This window comes from Lolium perenne, chromosome 5 (assembly GCF_019359855.2).
Source record: "Lolium perenne isolate Kyuss_39 chromosome 5, Kyuss_2.0, whole genome shotgun sequence".
Lineage (NCBI taxonomy): Eukaryota > Viridiplantae > Streptophyta > Magnoliopsida > Poales > Poaceae > Lolium > Lolium perenne.
In genome coordinates this window covers 147,012,636-147,029,583 of record NC_067248.2, presented here as the reverse complement: position 1 = coordinate 147,029,583, position 16,948 = coordinate 147,012,636, and the positions used below count along the sequence as shown (strand labels likewise).

The 16,948-nt window shown below is 43.2% G+C and overlaps 2 protein-coding genes, 12 non-coding genes and 1 pseudogene across 15 annotated transcripts; 14 read left to right on the top strand and 1 right to left on the bottom strand.

Annotated features, from left to right (window-relative positions):
• Window positions 1-8,955: 8,955 nt before the first annotated feature.
• LOC127300185 (18S rRNA (guanine-N(7))-methyltransferase RID2) lies at window positions 8,956-11,961 on the bottom strand. 2 transcript variants are annotated; one of them, XM_051330272.1, is made up of 8 exons: window positions 11,649-11,961; window positions 11,470-11,553; window positions 11,309-11,364; window positions 11,175-11,231; window positions 11,024-11,073; window positions 10,791-10,943; window positions 10,547-10,700; window positions 8,956-9,364 (listed from the first exon to the last, which is right to left on the bottom strand). In XM_051330272.1, the coding sequence occupies exons 1-8, from the start codon at window positions 11,944-11,946 to the stop codon at window positions 9,194-9,196; spliced, it is 1,023 nt and encodes a 340-aa protein (XP_051186232.1). In that variant the 5' UTR covers window positions 11,947-11,961; the 3' UTR covers window positions 8,956-9,193. The 2 variants fall into 2 exon arrangements, with proteins under 2 accessions (XP_051186232.1, XP_071676130.1); XM_071820029.1 differs by lacking the exon at window positions 8,956-9,364 and adding an exon at window positions 9,411-10,209.
• Window positions 11,946-12,462, top strand: LOC127300186 (small ribosomal subunit protein eS30z/eS30y/eS30x). The gene is made up of 2 exons (XM_051330273.1): window positions 11,946-12,076; window positions 12,148-12,462. The coding sequence occupies exons 1-2, from the start codon at window positions 12,073-12,075 to the stop codon at window positions 12,330-12,332; spliced, it is 189 nt and encodes a 62-aa protein (XP_051186233.1). The 5' UTR covers window positions 11,946-12,072; the 3' UTR covers window positions 12,333-12,462.
• A 160-nt stretch (window positions 12,463-12,622) lies between these two features.
• Window positions 12,623-12,728, top strand: LOC127304948 (small nucleolar RNA Z107/R87). Its single transcript, XR_007853609.1, has one exon. It is a non-coding gene; the product is annotated as a small nucleolar RNA Z107/R87 (small nucleolar RNA).
• An 85-nt stretch (window positions 12,729-12,813) lies between these two features.
• Window positions 12,814-12,911, top strand: LOC127304970 (small nucleolar RNA R30/Z108). The gene has a single exon (XR_007853633.1). It is a non-coding gene; the product is annotated as a small nucleolar RNA R30/Z108 (small nucleolar RNA).
• Window positions 12,912-13,063: 152 nt separating this feature from the next.
• Window positions 13,064-13,159, top strand: LOC127304941 (small nucleolar RNA snoR31/Z110/Z27). Its single transcript, XR_007853603.1, has one exon. It is a non-coding gene; the product is annotated as a small nucleolar RNA snoR31/Z110/Z27 (small nucleolar RNA).
• A 111-nt stretch (window positions 13,160-13,270) lies between these two features.
• Window positions 13,271-13,353, top strand: LOC127304950 (small nucleolar RNA snoR77Y). The gene has a single exon (XR_007853611.1). It is a non-coding gene; the product is annotated as a small nucleolar RNA snoR77Y (small nucleolar RNA).
• A 187-nt stretch (window positions 13,354-13,540) lies between these two features.
• On the top strand, window positions 13,541-13,678 carry LOC127304956 (small nucleolar RNA snoR2/U65). Its single transcript, XR_007853617.1, has one exon. It is a non-coding gene; the product is annotated as a small nucleolar RNA snoR2/U65 (small nucleolar RNA).
• A 51-nt stretch (window positions 13,679-13,729) lies between these two features.
• Window positions 13,730-13,851, top strand: LOC127304964 (small nucleolar RNA SNORD14). The gene has a single exon (XR_007853626.1). It is a non-coding gene; the product is annotated as a small nucleolar RNA SNORD14 (small nucleolar RNA).
• Window positions 13,852-13,968: 117 nt separating this feature from the next.
• Window positions 13,969-14,089, top strand: LOC127304959 (small nucleolar RNA SNORD14). The gene has a single exon (XR_007853621.1). It is a non-coding gene; the product is annotated as a small nucleolar RNA SNORD14 (small nucleolar RNA).
• Window positions 14,090-14,188: 99 nt separating this feature from the next.
• On the top strand, window positions 14,189-14,280 carry LOC127304971 (small nucleolar RNA SNORD96 family). Its single transcript, XR_007853634.1, has one exon. It is a non-coding gene; the product is annotated as a small nucleolar RNA SNORD96 family (small nucleolar RNA).
• A 337-nt stretch (window positions 14,281-14,617) lies between these two features.
• LOC127304973 (small nucleolar RNA SNORD96 family) lies at window positions 14,618-14,712 on the top strand. The gene has a single exon (XR_007853637.1). It is a non-coding gene; the product is annotated as a small nucleolar RNA SNORD96 family (small nucleolar RNA).
• Window positions 14,713-14,827: 115 nt separating this feature from the next.
• On the top strand, window positions 14,828-14,922 carry LOC127304972 (small nucleolar RNA SNORD96 family). Its single transcript, XR_007853635.1, has one exon. It is a non-coding gene; the product is annotated as a small nucleolar RNA SNORD96 family (small nucleolar RNA).
• A 108-nt stretch (window positions 14,923-15,030) lies between these two features.
• Window positions 15,031-15,125, top strand: LOC127304974 (small nucleolar RNA SNORD96 family). Its single transcript, XR_007853638.1, has one exon. It is a non-coding gene; the product is annotated as a small nucleolar RNA SNORD96 family (small nucleolar RNA).
• Window positions 15,126-15,191: 66 nt separating this feature from the next.
• Window positions 15,192-15,284, top strand: LOC127304975 (small nucleolar RNA SNORD96 family). The gene has a single exon (XR_007853639.1). It is a non-coding gene; the product is annotated as a small nucleolar RNA SNORD96 family (small nucleolar RNA).
• Window positions 15,285-15,385: 101 nt separating this feature from the next.
• LOC127304976 (small nucleolar RNA SNORD96 family) lies at window positions 15,386-15,468 on the top strand (annotated as a pseudogene).
• Window positions 15,469-16,948: the final 1,480 nt, after the last annotated feature.

The following is a 16,948-nucleotide window of genomic DNA, read 5'->3' as shown; positions in this document are numbered from 1 at the left end:
TCTCTGCTGGAGGACATCAAATGCTCGCTCGACGTCTTTTCGGCAAGCTTCTTGTTTCTTGACAAACTCGCAAAGTTTGGGGGTGCCAGGGTTGGAGATAGTCTTCACAAATGTTGCCCACTTTGGATAGATACCGTCTGCAAGGTAGTATCCTTTGTTGTAATGCCGACCATTGATCACATAGTCCACCGGAGGAGCATGACCCTCAACAAGCTTGGAAAAGACCGGGGAGCAGTTTAGGACGTTGATGTCATTGTTGGATCCAGGCATACCAAAGAAAGAGTGCCAAATCCAAAGATCATGGGTAGCCACTGCTTCAAGTATCACAGTGCAGCCTTTTTTGTGACCCTTGTACATTCCCTGCCACGCAAACGGACAGTTCTTCCATTGCCAATGCATGCAGTCAATACTTCCAAGCATCCCTGGAAAACCCCTATCTTCATTTGTTGCAAGGATCCTCTGAGTGTCTTCGACAGTGGGTGATCTCAAGAAATAGTCCCCGAACACTGCTATGACGGCCCTGCAGAACCGGTAGAAACAATCAAGGGCGGTGGACTCCGCCATCCGAAGATAGTCATCTGCAGTATCACCGGGAGCTCCATACGCCAGCATCCTCATAGCCACTGTGCACTTCTGCAGTGACGAAAATCCAACCAAACCAGTGCAATCCGCCTTGCATCTGAAGTAGGGATCAAAGTGGCGGATGGCATACACAATTTGCAGAAATAGTTTTCTGCTCATCCTAAAACGACGCCGGGAAACAATCTCACCGTGCAATGGATTGTCGGCGAAGTAGTCGGCGTACAACATGCAGTAGCCCTCCATTCGCTGTCTCGGCTTGCACTTCCGGCGACCTGGTGCCGACCCACCACGTCGACCAGTTGCCAGTCCGGCGTACATGCTAGCCAAGCAACCAAGGATCATCATGTGCTCGTCGTCTTGGGCGGCTGCTGCCATTTCTTCTTGCATAAGCTCGACGAACATCTGCTCCTCCTCTTCGTCCGAGTCCATGGCCGGCGACGCAAATGGACGAACACCTGACGGGCGTGGTCGAGGCAACCCGAGCCGCGAGCGACGAGGAGCAAGCAGGCCGGAAAACAGGCCGGCGGAAGAGCAGCCAGATAGGCCGTCGTCCAAAGACGGCGGAATATAGGCAGGTGGGGAAGGAGGGGCGGCGGATTCTGGGCAACAAGCCGGCGGGGTGGTGCCGGCGGCGAGAGAGATACGAGGGGTGGGGGAGATTTTGAGCGACGTGGCGGTGGGGTTCGTGCGTCGAGTCACCGACAGATCGGGCCCTTCCCCGCTTTTCACTCGTCCGGAGTCCCCGAGCGCTCCCCGGGGGGCCGGGGGTGGCGTGGGCTCGCCGGATGGATGAAGGGCCAAATCCGGACGAAAACGAGGAACCGGGGGCGCGACTGGGCGAATTACGCCGTCCGGATGGAATAAACGCTCGCTGGGGGCCTCGACGGGGGCACGAGTGGAGATGCTCTTACGATTGGCTGCCCAAAAGAATCTTAGTCGGTTTTTCCTCTCAATCACGCACGCACGCGAGTCTCCAGGAACAGGCGGCATGACATCAAACCTTGATCCAATCTTCTATCAAACTCTGTACAAAGATGAGATCCAATCCAATCTCTGCCGATCCCTTCTCTGCGAGAGATCGCTTCTACCCTCATATCCTCGACATAGCCTTCTCCGTCTCATGCAGGTCATGCGTCATGATCCCCGCAGCTAGCGGCCATTGTTTGCATCGTCTCCGACGTCTTCCGCAGCGTTGGCCCACGACTTGACTGACCTCGAAGTAATCACGGCCGCCAGGACCGATTGCAGCGACATGAGGTCCTCTGATGTGAGGCTTCACGAGGACATAGAACTCGGCAGATGTATCGTTGTTGGATGTTCCAGGTAATTTGTTTGACAAATTGATTCCTTGGCAGCTATTGTATTGGCTTGCTAATTTCGTACTCTGTATTTGTAGAACGACCTGTGAATAAATCAGTATGTTAATGGTTGATGCAGCAGATACGATTCTGGGTTCGGCACGCACCATAATTTGAGGCAGATGAACATGTCCTAATGACTGGTGAGGCTACAGAGTAGATGAACTACACTCCTGTCGAGGCAAGTAACTCCTCCCCCTTAAATTCCATGCTCTATTTTGCATGTCATTGAGTTCATCAACAAAATTGATAAATTGGTGTATGTCTCATGTACAAATAAGAAAGATGCTCAGTTTTGTAGTTCTATCATTTTTTAGCCGAAGGAAAATAATCGAGATCTGTTCTTACTTCTCAGCGTTGAGCGCAACCATGCTGCCTAGATTATATATATGGACAATTTGTACATTTGACATTTAACATAGATCATCTTACTAGGTTTGTTCAACTAATGTACATAAGCTGTAAAAGGTATACTAAAATTTAGTGTTATACTCTAAAAGTAATTAGGATGGCTGCATGTTTGGATGCAAACAAGAAAAGTATGAATTTTGCATATGAGTTTAGCTATGCAATTACTCTACATTTCTTTGCATGTCCGGTATTTCGCATCAGGCGGCCGCTTATTGAAAATGTAATATGGAATATTAAACTGTGGTCCAAAGTATTCTTTCGATGCCTTTCATAAGCTACAGTAGTTAATTGTCTAGATTGCTAATGGCTTGATGATGTCCTTTATGTGCTGTAACCGGGCTGCTGGCTCGGATAATTGTCTGTATTGCTAAAGGTTGATAATATTAATTAAAATCTGTTTTGATCAATATAGTAAATTGATGCCTTATATCGTGCAAATGAATGCAATAACTTAACTATCTGTCCAATTGCAAATAGAATTTAGAATCTTCATCTTTAGTGTTCATATGAATTTAGCTACTGCCAACATGCAGAACAGCCTAATTATTTATCACACTGAAAGTGTTTCTATAATGTTCTTGCAGGTATAACACACAGTCTCCACTTCTATTGGTATGTTCTTGATATACCTTTTTTTTGGCAAATCCATGTAAAAATCTATTGTCAATAAGGACATGGGAAACATTAATCACGGGTGCTTCTCACAGAAGTATTGATGAGGTTGAGCTGTTCTAGCTGAGAAAACCTGCATATGTTTTTCCGTAAGAAAAGGATGCTGCATGTAATGTTTGTCTCGGTGACCCACACTGTCGTAGAGTTTACCCAAGAGCTCTAACACATCAACGTCTACATGATATTTGCCTGACACACTGCTTTCACAATTATTTAATACAACGAAATTGGTGTGCCCTGGCCAAAATCATCACATTTTTCCTATATCTACTTGAACATTCTATTTATACAGCTCGATTCTCTCGCAAAACAGGAAGTGAAAGGCTTGATGATGCCCTTTTTGTGCTATAACCTGGATGCTCTCTCGGATAGATTAATACAACTTTGATGTTCTCTATTGTATGCCAAACACAAAATGGATGATCATTTGGAATTTGGGCGCAAAGCTTGCCAGCGACTTCTCCGGTTGTATTCAACTCTGGAGGGTATTTTTTCTTCTGTTGTCATCAATGTTCTTACTACGTGCATGGCTTCAGCCAATTCCGATTTCCAAATTATTTTAACCAGACGTTATTATATGTGCTTTTGTCATGAATAAACTTTGGGTTCCTGTTTTGTGAGATTAAAGGGATTATACACGTAGACACTCCCATGAAAAGAAAGAACTCATATAGGACCAAAAAGAAGTAAATTAAATCATGTGTTTAACTATAAGTTGAACCTACATACACGCATGTAACTACAAATTTTATCTGAAGCTCCAGCGAATCAAAAGAGATATGAATCACAATTTACTATTGAGGAAAACTCCAACAAAGCAAGAGTTGAACAGAAAATGGAATAAACTCACGCGAAGGTTTGGCATTGAGAGTTCAGTTGAAGGTTGTTCGGTAAACTTCCTTTAAGCGAGCCAATTTTAGAACGAAATAACATACAAATTGAAGTATGAGGCATAAATCTGTAGCCCGTGCGATGCGCACGGGTTGATGACTAGTTTTAAATAATTAAAATTCAAAATAAATTCTTGAAATATATATATATATATATATATATATATATATATATATATATATATACACAATGAAATAAAAAATCCAAAATATTTTTCCCATGTTTCAATTGCTATGTTTAAGTGATCTGCAAATTTTTTTTGTTCAAACAATGTGTGTTGTGAGAGATACAAAAATAAGAAATTGTTTGAGAGGGAAACAAAAAGAATTTGCACGAATCGTGATGCAGTATACACGGTATGGATACGGGTGCTCACCAAGCACCTGCTCCAAAAGTCCACTCTCTTGTCTATATTTAAACGTGATGATGAAAATGGCAATACCAAAATTTACAAGAATAACACAGTTGGGAATTTGTAAAAAAATTGGCTTCAAAAGACATGAAGAAAAGCAGATATGCTTGTCTGTAATAATAAACAATTAGTTAAGAGACCAGGTCATCCAATTTCAGTAAAACAAATAGCAAATATGAATATACAACTGGGTTGAGAACAGACAGATAAATATATGTATTGTTTGAATTTCTCTTACGCTCAAAAACTTGTAACAAAATTGGATACTGATTGGGAATTTTACCAACCTTGTGATGAATCCCCTTTGTGTGGATCTTTTCGTTGCATATATTTCAGCAGCAACATATCACCAGAGAGATCAGGGAGGTCTTCGTTAGCGTCCGGCCGGGCACACCTGGTGTCTGGTGGTCGAGAGCACGGGTCAAACTGTGTCGCTCCTTGAATCAGCTAGCCCACGTAGTGGCGAGGACAGTCAAGAAGTCAGCGACGGTCCGCTCTGGTGCGACGTCCCCGAGACAGCCAAGGCATCGGCGACGGCTGCGGTGGTGACGGGCAGCGGTAACGGCGGCCTCTCTGGTGCAGCGGCGATGGTCCGTGCTTGTGCGGTGTGGAAGCCGCCCTCTGGTGCGGCGATGGTCATCGTCGATGGTGCTGTGGCTAAGGGCGATGGGCGAGACAAACTTGGTTTGAGTGTCTAGGAGCAGCAGGGCTAAACATTGTCGAGCCGACGATGGACAGTACGTTGGAGGCCTGGTGGGAAGCGGCGAGGCAGTTGGTGCACAAGAAGGATCGAAGGGGCTTCGACGCTCTAGTCATGCTTACCGCATGGATGCTTTGGAAAACAAAGGAATGCTAGGGTTTTCAACAATGTAAGGCAACAATGCAATGTGCAGCAGCTGGTTGTCAGGATCAAGGAGGAGTTTGCCTTGTGGAAGATGGCGAGGAGAGGAGTTGGAGGACCGATGCCGCGAGAGTAGGTTAGGTGTGAGTGGGTGTGTGTGTGTGGGTGGAGTCACCGGCTAAGATGTTCGCATCCTACCGTCAGTTCTTGTACAAAATCTTGCTTTCTTCTATAGATCTGGCACACCTTTGGCGTACCCTCGAAAAAAAGGGCGATGAGCGAGGGCGTCGGTTGTGCGGCGGCGCTTCTAGAGAAAAACTGACACGTTTTTCAGCGCTTGTGATTAGCGATGGAATAGCGATTGGGAGTTGTCCGTCCCGGCTGTTCGGTATGGACGGGGCACATCTGGACCCTTAGATCTAAGTTGGTTGGCTCAGATTTTATGGATCTGCCCCCTTCTGGCTCTTTTAATAGTAGTGGTGATTTATGTCAGTGACGATAACCTGCGGAAGGGGAAAACTAACTAACCCCTAGCAAAAGCCATTTCGATCAAATTTCAAAGCCAATCCTTAACTTTTTTACTTGTTAATTACTTGTTCACAAAAAAAACTTGTTAATTCGTTATCGAGGCTCTCCTTCAAACATTCTCACCAATGCACTATGTTACTTTGTGCATACAATGACACAAAATCAGGGAAGACCGTTTGTTTTTTGTTCGTTCAAAACACATAAACCCTATGAAACTAAATACGGTGTATTCAATAAAACATGATACAATTAAGATCTATTTCACATACCTTGTTGTTATACACACACAAAAAGTATAGGCAAATGGTTCACATGTGGCGGCCGACGGAAGGGGAAATCAGCCATTGTCGGGGAAGATAAACGGTTTGTCAAGTCATGTTCCTGCACTTTTGTGTTTCTCTCCTCTTTTATCATACGGGCATCCTTCTCCTTTCACCCCTTATCACCTGGAGCACCAACTCCCAACACTACTTTTCTTTTCTTTTCTTCCTCGAGATCATGGGTTTCCAATAATTTTAATTCCTCGACACATGCTCCTTCCAACCACCATGGATATGTTGAGGTGGAAGTTGAATTTGTCGAGCCCCTACCAACATTAGGACGGCAGGGAATGGGTCAATGATTGTCAGATCTATCTCTGGTGGATCTCTGACGTTACAGATTGCACGCCAACAAGCTCGAATCGATGAAGATCGATGTGTTAGTGGCACCAATGTTGATTGCAGAGATTGGTGATCATTAAGATATTTTTGATGTTGTGAAGGGTGTTTCTTCACAACATTGCAAAGTGTGTATGGTTTTTCTATGTACCTACAGAAAAATATTGCAATGAATTTTGTTTGTATGATTCAAGGGGTATATTCAATTGGTTGCAATAATGTTGCACGTGAGATCATAAGGTGGAGATATGGTGTCACTATATTGTACTTGTATCATATGTGCTACTTCATACACCTTCAGGGGTGGTAAATATATGTAAATCTACAAATGTTTATTGCGGCCGAGCAAAGCTAGTTTTATTCCCAAAAATTAAGATATTTTCTACTAGCCTCTGCATTCCCACATGCCCACCGCCAATTTTACTAAAGAAGATGTTAGGAAAATAGGCCAAAACATCGAAGAACAAACATGTTACACAAAGTGGCGAGTAAAGATAACAAAAAGAACAACTACGAGCGAGCAACGTCATTCTTAACAACGCCTCCAAGAAGGAGATTACATACGTAGACATTGTATGAACCAATAACTAACGTCGATTTTCATCCTATAGTCGGGTCAAACCAATCAAGGCCACATCGTCGGAAGAAAGACAACACCTTCAACAAGGAGACGACACATGTGTGTCTCTACCGGATCCAATCACTGAAGGCTAGATCACTGGTTTCACCCTAGACAAAAGCATTGTTTCAATCATCATCTCAATTGTGCCACCTATGTTGGTGCTTGAAATATCTTTGCTGCCATCCGGAGCTAGCCACTCGTGGACACTGCCGGAACTCTTCACTAGTGTGCGGTGACTGACATGTCTCGTGTAGAAGAAGAGCCACCAAACCCATCAATTGGGGATAATGCACATAAAATATAAGGAACGACCGACACCACACAGATCATGCATTGCAAAAAGTTCATATGTGATCCACGACAAAATAGTGAGCAACTTGCTGCCATCTGACATGTCCCGAGCCCGACGCTCATTCCTCCCAACCAATGGTGCTCTAGCGTAGATTCTAGGACACACTGGTGACCTGACATGCAAAGCGAGCCTTAATTGTCGTATCTAGATGGGCTGCCCCACCGTCACACGCCTAATCTACATGTCATTCTCCATCGACGGAGCCAGATTTACTGGAATGGGTGTGTAAAGCAAAATTACTATTGATTTTGCTTGTTGGTTTGGCTAACACCGAGTGAGCTAGTTGTTTTAGAATGGAGTTCGATCAGATAATGGGTGTACATTTGTACACCCTTGTTTAGCTGTAGTTATCCTTATGTCGTTGCCACAGGAAACATGACGTCATTGGGTACCTACACCGCAGCCCTGCCATGCGCTTGTCAGGCCATCTCCTTTGACTCGCTGCACCAAGCCTCGATTCCGCTGTAAGCGCCACCCCCAGAATCAGAAGGCGTGTCCACCAACGGAGCAGAAGGAACTCGCACAAATCCATGCAAACATGAAACCACCATGTCACTATATCCTTAATAAAAAGGTATTACAAACATGATAGCATTGTGAGAAGTCAGAAGTGACATGGCATTACCCAAATCATGAAGAGACCCACAACCAACAAAGTTGCCATGCTAGATTGAGTACAAGGTATGGCTGGAAACAATATTCCAAGTCCTGATCTCATAGGTTTAAATCCTAAGAAGAGACCAACATGATGAATTTAGTTTAGTTCACACACAGACCGGTAAGAGCGTGTACCCAAGAGAGATGCGACTGCGAAACCTATGTATGGTTCCGTCCCCTCACCGGCGATGCCGCCAGTCTGCTCCGCCTCCGGTGGCCTTAGGGTCTTGGAGGCATGGTAGACCACGGCCCCTCGCCGGCGGGAGGGTTCTCGTTCTTTTTTAGGTTGTTTTCAGTGTCTTGTTCGGGATGATGAGGTGGCAGGTACATCTTTGATGGCAGAATAAGGTCCTCCCACCCTATCCTAGCTTCAGTGATGTGCCTAGCATATTTCCTTACATATATGGAAAGATATAATCCTAACACTGGCTAGGAGGTCACATATTGCTTCCACAAAACTTGCTCAGTGGCAGGTTTGCTAGTACTAGTGGCAGTAACAGAGGTCAATTTGATGGCGGTAGACTGGTAGTGCTGGCTTTGGAGGTGACTTCAGTGGTGGAGATGGTAGTGGCGCCGGCATTAGCCAAATGGTGAGCTTGGTTATGGTTTTTATGAACTCTTTGCATGACATTTAATTACTATGTTCTTTCATTTCTATGTTTGAACTGTTGTGTTTCAATTTAAGAATTTGAAAATGGTTAAAATGCTATGCACCAGAGATATTCATGCTTGAATTTCAGTTATTGTAGTGCTTGCAAGTAAGATTCTCACTTTTATACCTTGAGCAGTGATACGTACGGAGTTAATAAACCTACAAATATTTACTACAGGAGAGCATGCAAGCTTGTTCTTTCTCCCCCAGCATCACAATGAACTGAATACTGCCCGCACATTCTTTTCTTCAAGAAAACGCATTACTTGAGTGCACTCTGGAGTCTGAATACAGATTGCGTAACTCAGCACAAATCCATGCAAACATGAAACAACCATGTCACTATATATCGTTATGAGGGTACTACAAACATGATAGCACTGTCAAAACTGATGCAGCTTAAGAACATCTCTCTATTGTTGGTACACAAAAGTAAGCACAATCCAGCAAACTCTCAACTCTCAAGCATAAAATCCTCACTGCATCTGATGAGCTACAACTAAATGACTGGCAAACAACGGGCACTGGGCGCATAGGCACTCCATAAGCTACCGAACTAGAAGCGGGTCTTGCGCTTCCGCCCTGTGTATTTCGTGTCAGCGGGAACCTCACGTCCTCTTTTTCTCATCTGCTCCTTTTTCCTCAGGAGCCAATCCCTGCCTCGACCGTTCTTGTTGTTGTTCACATTCCGCCTCTTGTTTGAACGGTTCCGTCCATATGTGCCAACCTGCATTGGAAAAAATACATTTTATCATAAATGGTAGGTAGACCATCATCTGTTCAGGGCCTGCAAATTAGAGAGCAGAAAAAGAGAAGTATGGTCTAAGTTGATTCTTGATCAAGCACAGCCAGTTAGCTCACAGCCCAAGATAGCAGCAGTAGCAGTTTCAAGAGTAATTGAACATACATGAATTACTGGGTAGAACTGAAAGTTTGCACAGGAATATTTTGTTGCATAACCGATACATACAATTGGATTAAATGAATCTGACACTCGTTGATTAAGATGACATACATTATGATACTCGTAAACAAGGCTTTAAATCATGTTTTTTCTAAGCTACGCAGCAAGGTCTATGTCAGCTATCAGGGAATTTACGATAAAAGATTTAAAATAAATAAATCACAATAAAAAGAAGAAAGAAGACATGTTAATTTAGAAGTACTAATACATGTCCATGGCACCATTTTTGAGATCACAAACCACTGGACCAATCAAGTAACGTAAACAACATGTCCAAACGATTGAAAGTAAAATCTTTTAAGTCTTAACAAGGAGCTAGCTGGCAATGATGACTTGAAAACTGGAACCTATTCTTCTTCACAGTCAGTAGAGAGAGTTATGGGCTCTCAATGATCAATTGGTAATTGTGTGTCCTCATCTGACGAGGAAGATGAAATCACTTCTTCATCTTCATCTGGATTGAGCTTAGTCCTTTTGGGTTGCTTATTACTCCTGGTAACCCTTTTCCTCTTGCTTGTTCCATGTGCGGATCCATGATCAGAATTCATTGCTTGGTTCTTGATTGGTTCATCTCTTGCATTTTCGCAAAGTCGATCATTATCATCATCCTCAAGAACATCAACAAAAATAGTATCACAATGGGATCTCGGTTTTGGTTCTTTTTCTTTCGCTCCAGTGTAGAGTTGAACTTGATAAAATTACACCGCAAAAAAAAGAGATAGCGGCCTTAACTGTAACTAGGACAGCGATAAAAGGTCCCTTAGGTTAGATTTTAGACTTCCCAAAATGCTATAGCACAGTTATTTAAAACCTTGCTTGTAAAAAGAAGCTTAAGACTAGAAAAACATCATGGAATAAAGCAGCAGACAAAGGATAGAGATTAAGAGCAGTAAATAAGTTCAAAATGTATAAAACAGAAAATTGTCTTGTTAAGGGCGAGCTTACTGTTTGGTCATCATTGCTCTCATCATCATCGTCATCATCATCATCATCATCACTGCTGCACATCTCACCATCTTGACCTTTCGCCTTTGGGAGAGATGTGGCAACAGAAGGTGAACCACAAGTGAGGACAAGGTAGGATTTCTTTGCTTTCGAACTGTCAGAGGAAAGGCATCAGCAGAAGTCTACAGCATGAAATTCATAAGACTGTTCGCACACCATGGCTTCAAGGCAATGAAATTCTTACCTATGAGGCCAGTCAATAACCACTCCACCAGCAAAACCAGCATTCATGGCAAAAGACACGAGCATTTCAGTTTGCTTCACATTATCAGCATAAAATTGTAGAACGGCTCTTGCTCCCCTTGCTAGGCATCTATATAGTGATCCAAAGAAAGCCCTGAAAAAGCATGCACATGTCAAGGTTAAGAACTGGTTGCAGATAACACAAGAGATAGACTGCAATATAACTTCACGTACTTTAACCGCAATCTTGGTTCATGAGATGACTTGTCAGCATTGCACAACCACTGTACACAGTCGACAAAGAAGAGTAGTGGAACAATTAGAAATGATGAAATAAACAAGGCAAGTTAGTTGCAGAAACAAAACAACAACTTAAAAGGTTAACCTGAACTGCTGAAATACTGATTGCACCATCAATAACTCCTGGGCGCAGGCCTAAGCCCTGGAAGATGAGTTATTGTAAGCATAATAGTAAGCATAAATTTCTCCACTAAGCCAACAACATAACGTGTAATTTACCTCGCCCATGTCCGCGAGTAGGAGGTCACCCTCTGCTTCCCGCTCTAGAGCAACGTCTGCAAGGGAAAACAAAAGTGAAGCTCCAGAACAGAAACTTAAGCAGCAACTCACCGACATGCCCATAGTAGCTAGCAACAAACAACGTGAGTGGAGTTCCTCACCAAGCATGGACTCTGAAATATCGCAGCCAATCCAGTGGTGGCCATGTTCAGTCAAGGTCTCACCGCTAAGTCCAGAGCCGCACCCTGCGATTCACGTACCACAGTTCAACCAAAGGATTCTCCAAAGGAAACATAACATATATAATTGGGCTGTGAGAGAGCGTAGGACAGAAGCTGACCGATGTCGAGGAGCATCCTGGGGACGCCATCGTTGGGGAGGGCGAGCAGCTCCAGCGCCCTCTCGGAAATCCTCGCCTGGATTTCGATGATGCGGGAGGAGGTGGTGTACTTGCGCGCCTCCGACTCGTTGTAGAATATCTCCGGCGGCGCCTGCACCTCCGGCCGCGGCATCTCGCCGCCGCTGAGCTCGCTCGCTGGTGTGCTCCTGCGCCGCCGCTGCTGCTGCTGCTGCTGCGAGGGTTTCTCTCGGGTGGCCGTGGGCCGTAAACCCATACAAAAACATTTCAGTGGGCCCATGAACCCACGGCCCAATGAAGAAACCCTAGTAGCATCTATAAATTCTCCCACCGGTCTAGCCGCCGCCGCACGAGGCTCGCCGTCACCTCGTCGCCGGGGACCGTACGACCGCCGCCGCTCCACGCCATGGGTAACAATCTGACCCCCTCTCTACTCGTTTTGTGCTTCTCCGTTTCTTACCCGCCGCTGTGGTGTGCTCAGGTAAGGTTCACGGATCGTTGGCCCGCGCCGGGAAGGTCCGGGGCCAGACGCCCAAGGTGGCCAAGCAGGACAAGAAGAAGCAGCCGCGCGGCCGCGCCCACAAGCGCATCCAGTACAACCGCCGCTTCGTCACCGCCGTCGTCGGCTTCGGCAAGAAGCGCGGCCCCAACTCCTCGGAGAAGTAGATCTGAGGCCCTTTTTTTGTTCCCTAGTAGCTCTGTTCCGTTCCAGTATGCATGTTTTCCAGTACTGATGATTGCGCATCTTATTAAGACCTGTATGACTGTTATGTTGGAAATGGAATATGCTTATGTATGCATTGCTTACTATTACGTGATGCCATCAATCATTTTGGTTATCTAGATAGATATATTAGGAGTGAGTATCCTCTTGGCCAGATGTTTTCCTGTGTTGCTGATTGCTGATAGGTTTTGTTTATTTGAAAACTTTTCATTGCGATTGGTTTTTTTCTGGTGATGGCAGTGACGACTTGGTAATATTCAAGCTCAACAGACCAAATCACTTGTCATTCTCTTTTGAGAATGATCTGTATGCCGAGTATCCCGCTGAACTGAGCCATCACATTTATGTCTTTGTCGTCTATATTTATATTATGGCTCTTTTCGTTCCTATTTTTGTTAGTTCCCCGTGTTGTTTTAGAGTAGGCTTTGTTGTGATGATGACAAACAAGCTCCCTCTTCTGAACGCACTGAGGACATCGCTGGCAGAATCGAACCTAATAACTTTATGCCACCACTGTGTAACTATTGCCCTCCGACAATTTGGCTTACTGATTGTTTGCCTTCTTTGCCTAATTTTTACTGTTTTTACTTTTGTGTCTGCTCGGACTGAAGCATGTATTCTATTGAAAACTTATTTGGACATCACTTGTTTATCGGATTTTATGTCTTTTTCTAGTATCAGGTGAAGAGACCTTGAAAAAATCTTAGGACACCTTCTGACACAGTGCTATTTTCCTGTGAATGAGAAGTATTTGTATTCTGATGATACATTTTCTGTTTTTGTTTTGCTCATTGCATGTATATCTATCCAATTTTGTGGGATTCTTACAACGGCTTTATTTAGTTTGTTACACCTCTGGAGTATAATGGAAACCAGAGTTAATCCAATGATGATTAGCTACATGTTGGAATTACCGTCAGATTAACAAATGACGATATTTTATGCGGCTTTCTGAGGTTGATTCCAGCCACTGTTCTACACAATATATAGTTGTTTTTTGTGTCATCTCGTTTTAGTAGCTATAAAGAACTTCTTGTCTTGTGCAAATGTTATAATCACATAACCTTGTCTATCTTGGAAGCATATTTTATGATTTAGCTTGGCCATATTTCCTGTACTATTCTGTTAGCTATTTGTTAATTTTAACTTCGGCCTGATAGTCCTTCTCTGGTAGCTACATGCATTGCCATAGGATCTATGGTTGGGCCTAGATTTAGTTTCACATATTGATAGGAACCTGTGACCACACATCAATTGGGACACAGAGCCGATTATTGTGATTGAATTCCCACATGTTAATGCATACCTTATTTGCTTTGAAGTTGTTACTTGGAAAATATGGCTATGATGACAAAATTTAAGGCTTGTTTCTCAAAACATTCGCAGTTGCCGCCTAAGAGCTTTCGCCTTGCCAGGCTTGAGAGTTGATGCTGCCAATTCCTTCCTTGGATGTCTGAGCCTTGGTACTTTTCCCAGTGTGTTTTAAAATACATTTTGCTAGATCCTTCTTGGATATCTGATGCAATGCTAGAGAGAGATTTTGTTCTTCCACTTTATTTTGCTTCAATGGATGCTAATGCCCAGTGATGATGCACTATTGGCTTGTTTCTCAAAACATTCGCAGTTGCCGCCTAAGAGCTTTCGCCCAGCCAGGCTTGAGAGCTAATGCTGCTAATTCCTTCCTTGGATGTCTGAGGGCATATTTGAGCATACTGATCTATTAGTTCTGTATTATCTTAGGTCTTGTTTTCATTTATTGTTTGGTATTTATCAATTTTTTGTGGATTGGAATTTGGCTGGACAATGATGAAAAACACGAATTTAACACACCATCTTTCGGGACTGATTGGTGCACTGTGCCATGCTGTCAAATCTGCAATTCTGATGTCCAAATTTTGCTGCCTTTTAAGAAATTCGAGTTTGCTATGGTTCAGGTTCATGTCTCAATGCTGGCATTGTCTTGTTTAATTATGTTTGTCCGGTGATGAAAAAACATACCATCTTTGGGACTGATAGGATGCTATGTGACCATGCTGTCATCTTTTGGTTTGATTTTTCTGTGTCTGGTTTTGTACCAAATGCCTAAAGAGGGCCATTCTTTCTTTATCGATAAATTGTTTTTCTTTTAATGGCTGATTTGTAAACCCTTATAATCATTTAGAACTGTTCTGTGCTGCATTTCTTCCCTTGCTCTTGGATTGCTTATTTTTCTGTTGGTGATATGGCTGGACAATGATGATAACACGATTAAAACACACCATCTTTCGGGACTGATTGGTGCACAATGTGTGCCATGCTGTCTAATCTGCAATTCTGATGTCCATTTCCCACCTTTTTTAACTCAAAAACACAATTTCTTTCTCTCTAGTTCTGTTTTCTGTGCTTCTTTTCTTTCCTTCTTGGATTGCTTATTTTTCTGTTTGTTGGTGATATGGCTGGACAATGATGATAACACGATTAAAACACACCATCTTTCGGGACTGATTGGTGCACAATGTGTGCCATGCTGTCTAATCTGCAATTCTGATGTCCAGTTCCCACCTTTGTTATCTCAAAACACAAGTTCTAGTAAAGATTTCTGTGCTTTTTTCTTTCTGTGGTCTTGGATTGCTTATTTTTCTGTTTGGTAGTGATATGGCTGGACAATGATGATAGCACGATTAAAACACACCATCTTTCGGGACTGATTGGTGCACAGCGTGTGCCATGCTGTCTAATCTGCAATTCTGATGTTCTATTATTTTGAATCTAGTTCAGATTTTCTTCAATGTTAACTTCCAGTATTTGTGTTTTGTTCATATTGGTCCGGTGAGGAAAAACCTTCTAATCATACCATCTTTCGGGACTGATCAGCTGTTATGCAGCTATGCTGTCATTCTGCAATTCTGAGGCCAATTTGAATATTTGTTTTGTGCTTACTAGGTTTTTCTATCATTATTGAATATGATGTGAATTTTAGCAATTGTGATTGGGTAGTTCTGTTTTTCAGGTGAAATGACCTGTGCTGATAACCTATATGATTTCGGGACTGATTGGCTTTGTATTGGCCATGCTGTCACTACCAAATTTCTGAGGTCGTTGTTCACCCTTAATCTTTCCTTGATAATTGGATTTCTTCTCTTTGGGTATGTTATTGTTGCTGTTTTCTTGTTTTGTCTACATAGACACAAATAATACCAATTGTGTACCTTATATATCAATGTCAACTGCAGCTCTAATCTGTCAGTATATTGGTTATATAATTATTACTACAAGTTTAACGGTGATATTACTACTCCCTCAGTTCTGGTCTAATTGACCTGGTGTGGTGGCTTAGGTAGTAGAGTTGTAATCTGTGGTTTCGTTTTGACTAAACAGGAACAGAGCTTGTATATGTATATTGATGATATAATTTACATCACTACAAAATTGATTACAAATTCTTATTTGTGTACTTGCGATGTGTATGATCCATACGTTTATAAATTTTCTATTATTTATTTCGTTACATAACCTGTTTTTGCTAAAAAAAAGTTGTATGTCAATCTTTATGTGGTACATACCAATCGATCTAGTTTCTGATCTTCGAAAAATGTGTAGAAACATGAACTCTTTTTTGTCTAAGCACTAGCGTTTGTCACCTTTAATGCACAAATAAGAGTTCTTAACTGCATCCAATGCACGTGACCATAGTGCTGTGCAATACATCAAGCTGTTTACCCCTTATAGCATCTCTAGTTGCGTCCTCAATATAGCATACAAATAAATATATTTACCAACATTATTTTTAAATTAAAATACATCAAACAATAAAACAATGAATGACATCATGTTTTTTGATCTGATGGAGCTGAGATTGTTTTGACAAAAGTGGTCCATTTTGTGGCATGATTTTTGCAGTCTCTTCTTCACTTGGTTCTCTCAAGTACCCCACCCTTGTACATGCATTCGGTGATTGTAGATTCACTTATGTGAATGTAGTCGTCCTGTGTATTAGTAGGTGCTCTGTATGCAAGCATTCTCATGGCGACGGCGCACTTCTGAATCGACGAGAACCCGGCAACGCCTACATCGTCGTGTTTGAGTTTAAAGTACAGGTCGAACTCTCGAACCCCGTGGAGGATATTAATGAACAAACATTTGCTCATCCTATGTCGGCGCCGAAAATTGTGCAGCATGGTATGCCCCTCCATCCTTTGCGGGGCTTCGATTTCTTTCTCCTGACTTTGATCCTTCGCGGCGCAGCCTCTTTCGCTTCTCCACCTTGGCGTCAATCATGTGCTGGAGGGACGCGATGATCAGCAAATGCTTTCGGATGCTGTCGTCGAAGGCTTACCTCGTCCTCCAGCAGTTGGACAAGCATCTCGTTGTTGTTATCCATGTCTGAAGCAAAATTAATGGTTAAAATTGCGTCGCGGCAGACGAGGCAACGAAGAGCGGACAATCGCGCCTACTTGACACGTTGAACACCTTGCGTGCGCGGAGGTGGGGCGGATTTTACGCCGCATTTTGGGACGCGCTGGCGAAACAGCGGCGGTGAAAAGGCCGGCGAGAGAGCCAGCCGTCGAAACGGCCGGCA

Excerpts from the sequence above, each read along its gene's own strand:
- LOC127300185 (XM_071820029.1), bottom strand. The coding sequence starts at position 11,946 with ATGGGCCCACTGAAATGTTTTTGTATGGGTTTACGGCCCACGGCCACC. Across the intron at positions 11,232-11,308 it reads TACTCGCGGACATGGGCGAG|GGCTTAGGCCTGCGCCCAGG; the intron begins GTAAATTACACG and ends CTCATCTTCCAG. Across the intron at positions 10,944-11,023 it reads GAACCAAGATTGCGGTTAAA|GGCTTTCTTTGGATCACTAT; the intron begins GTACGTGAAGTT and ends ATGCTTTTTCAG.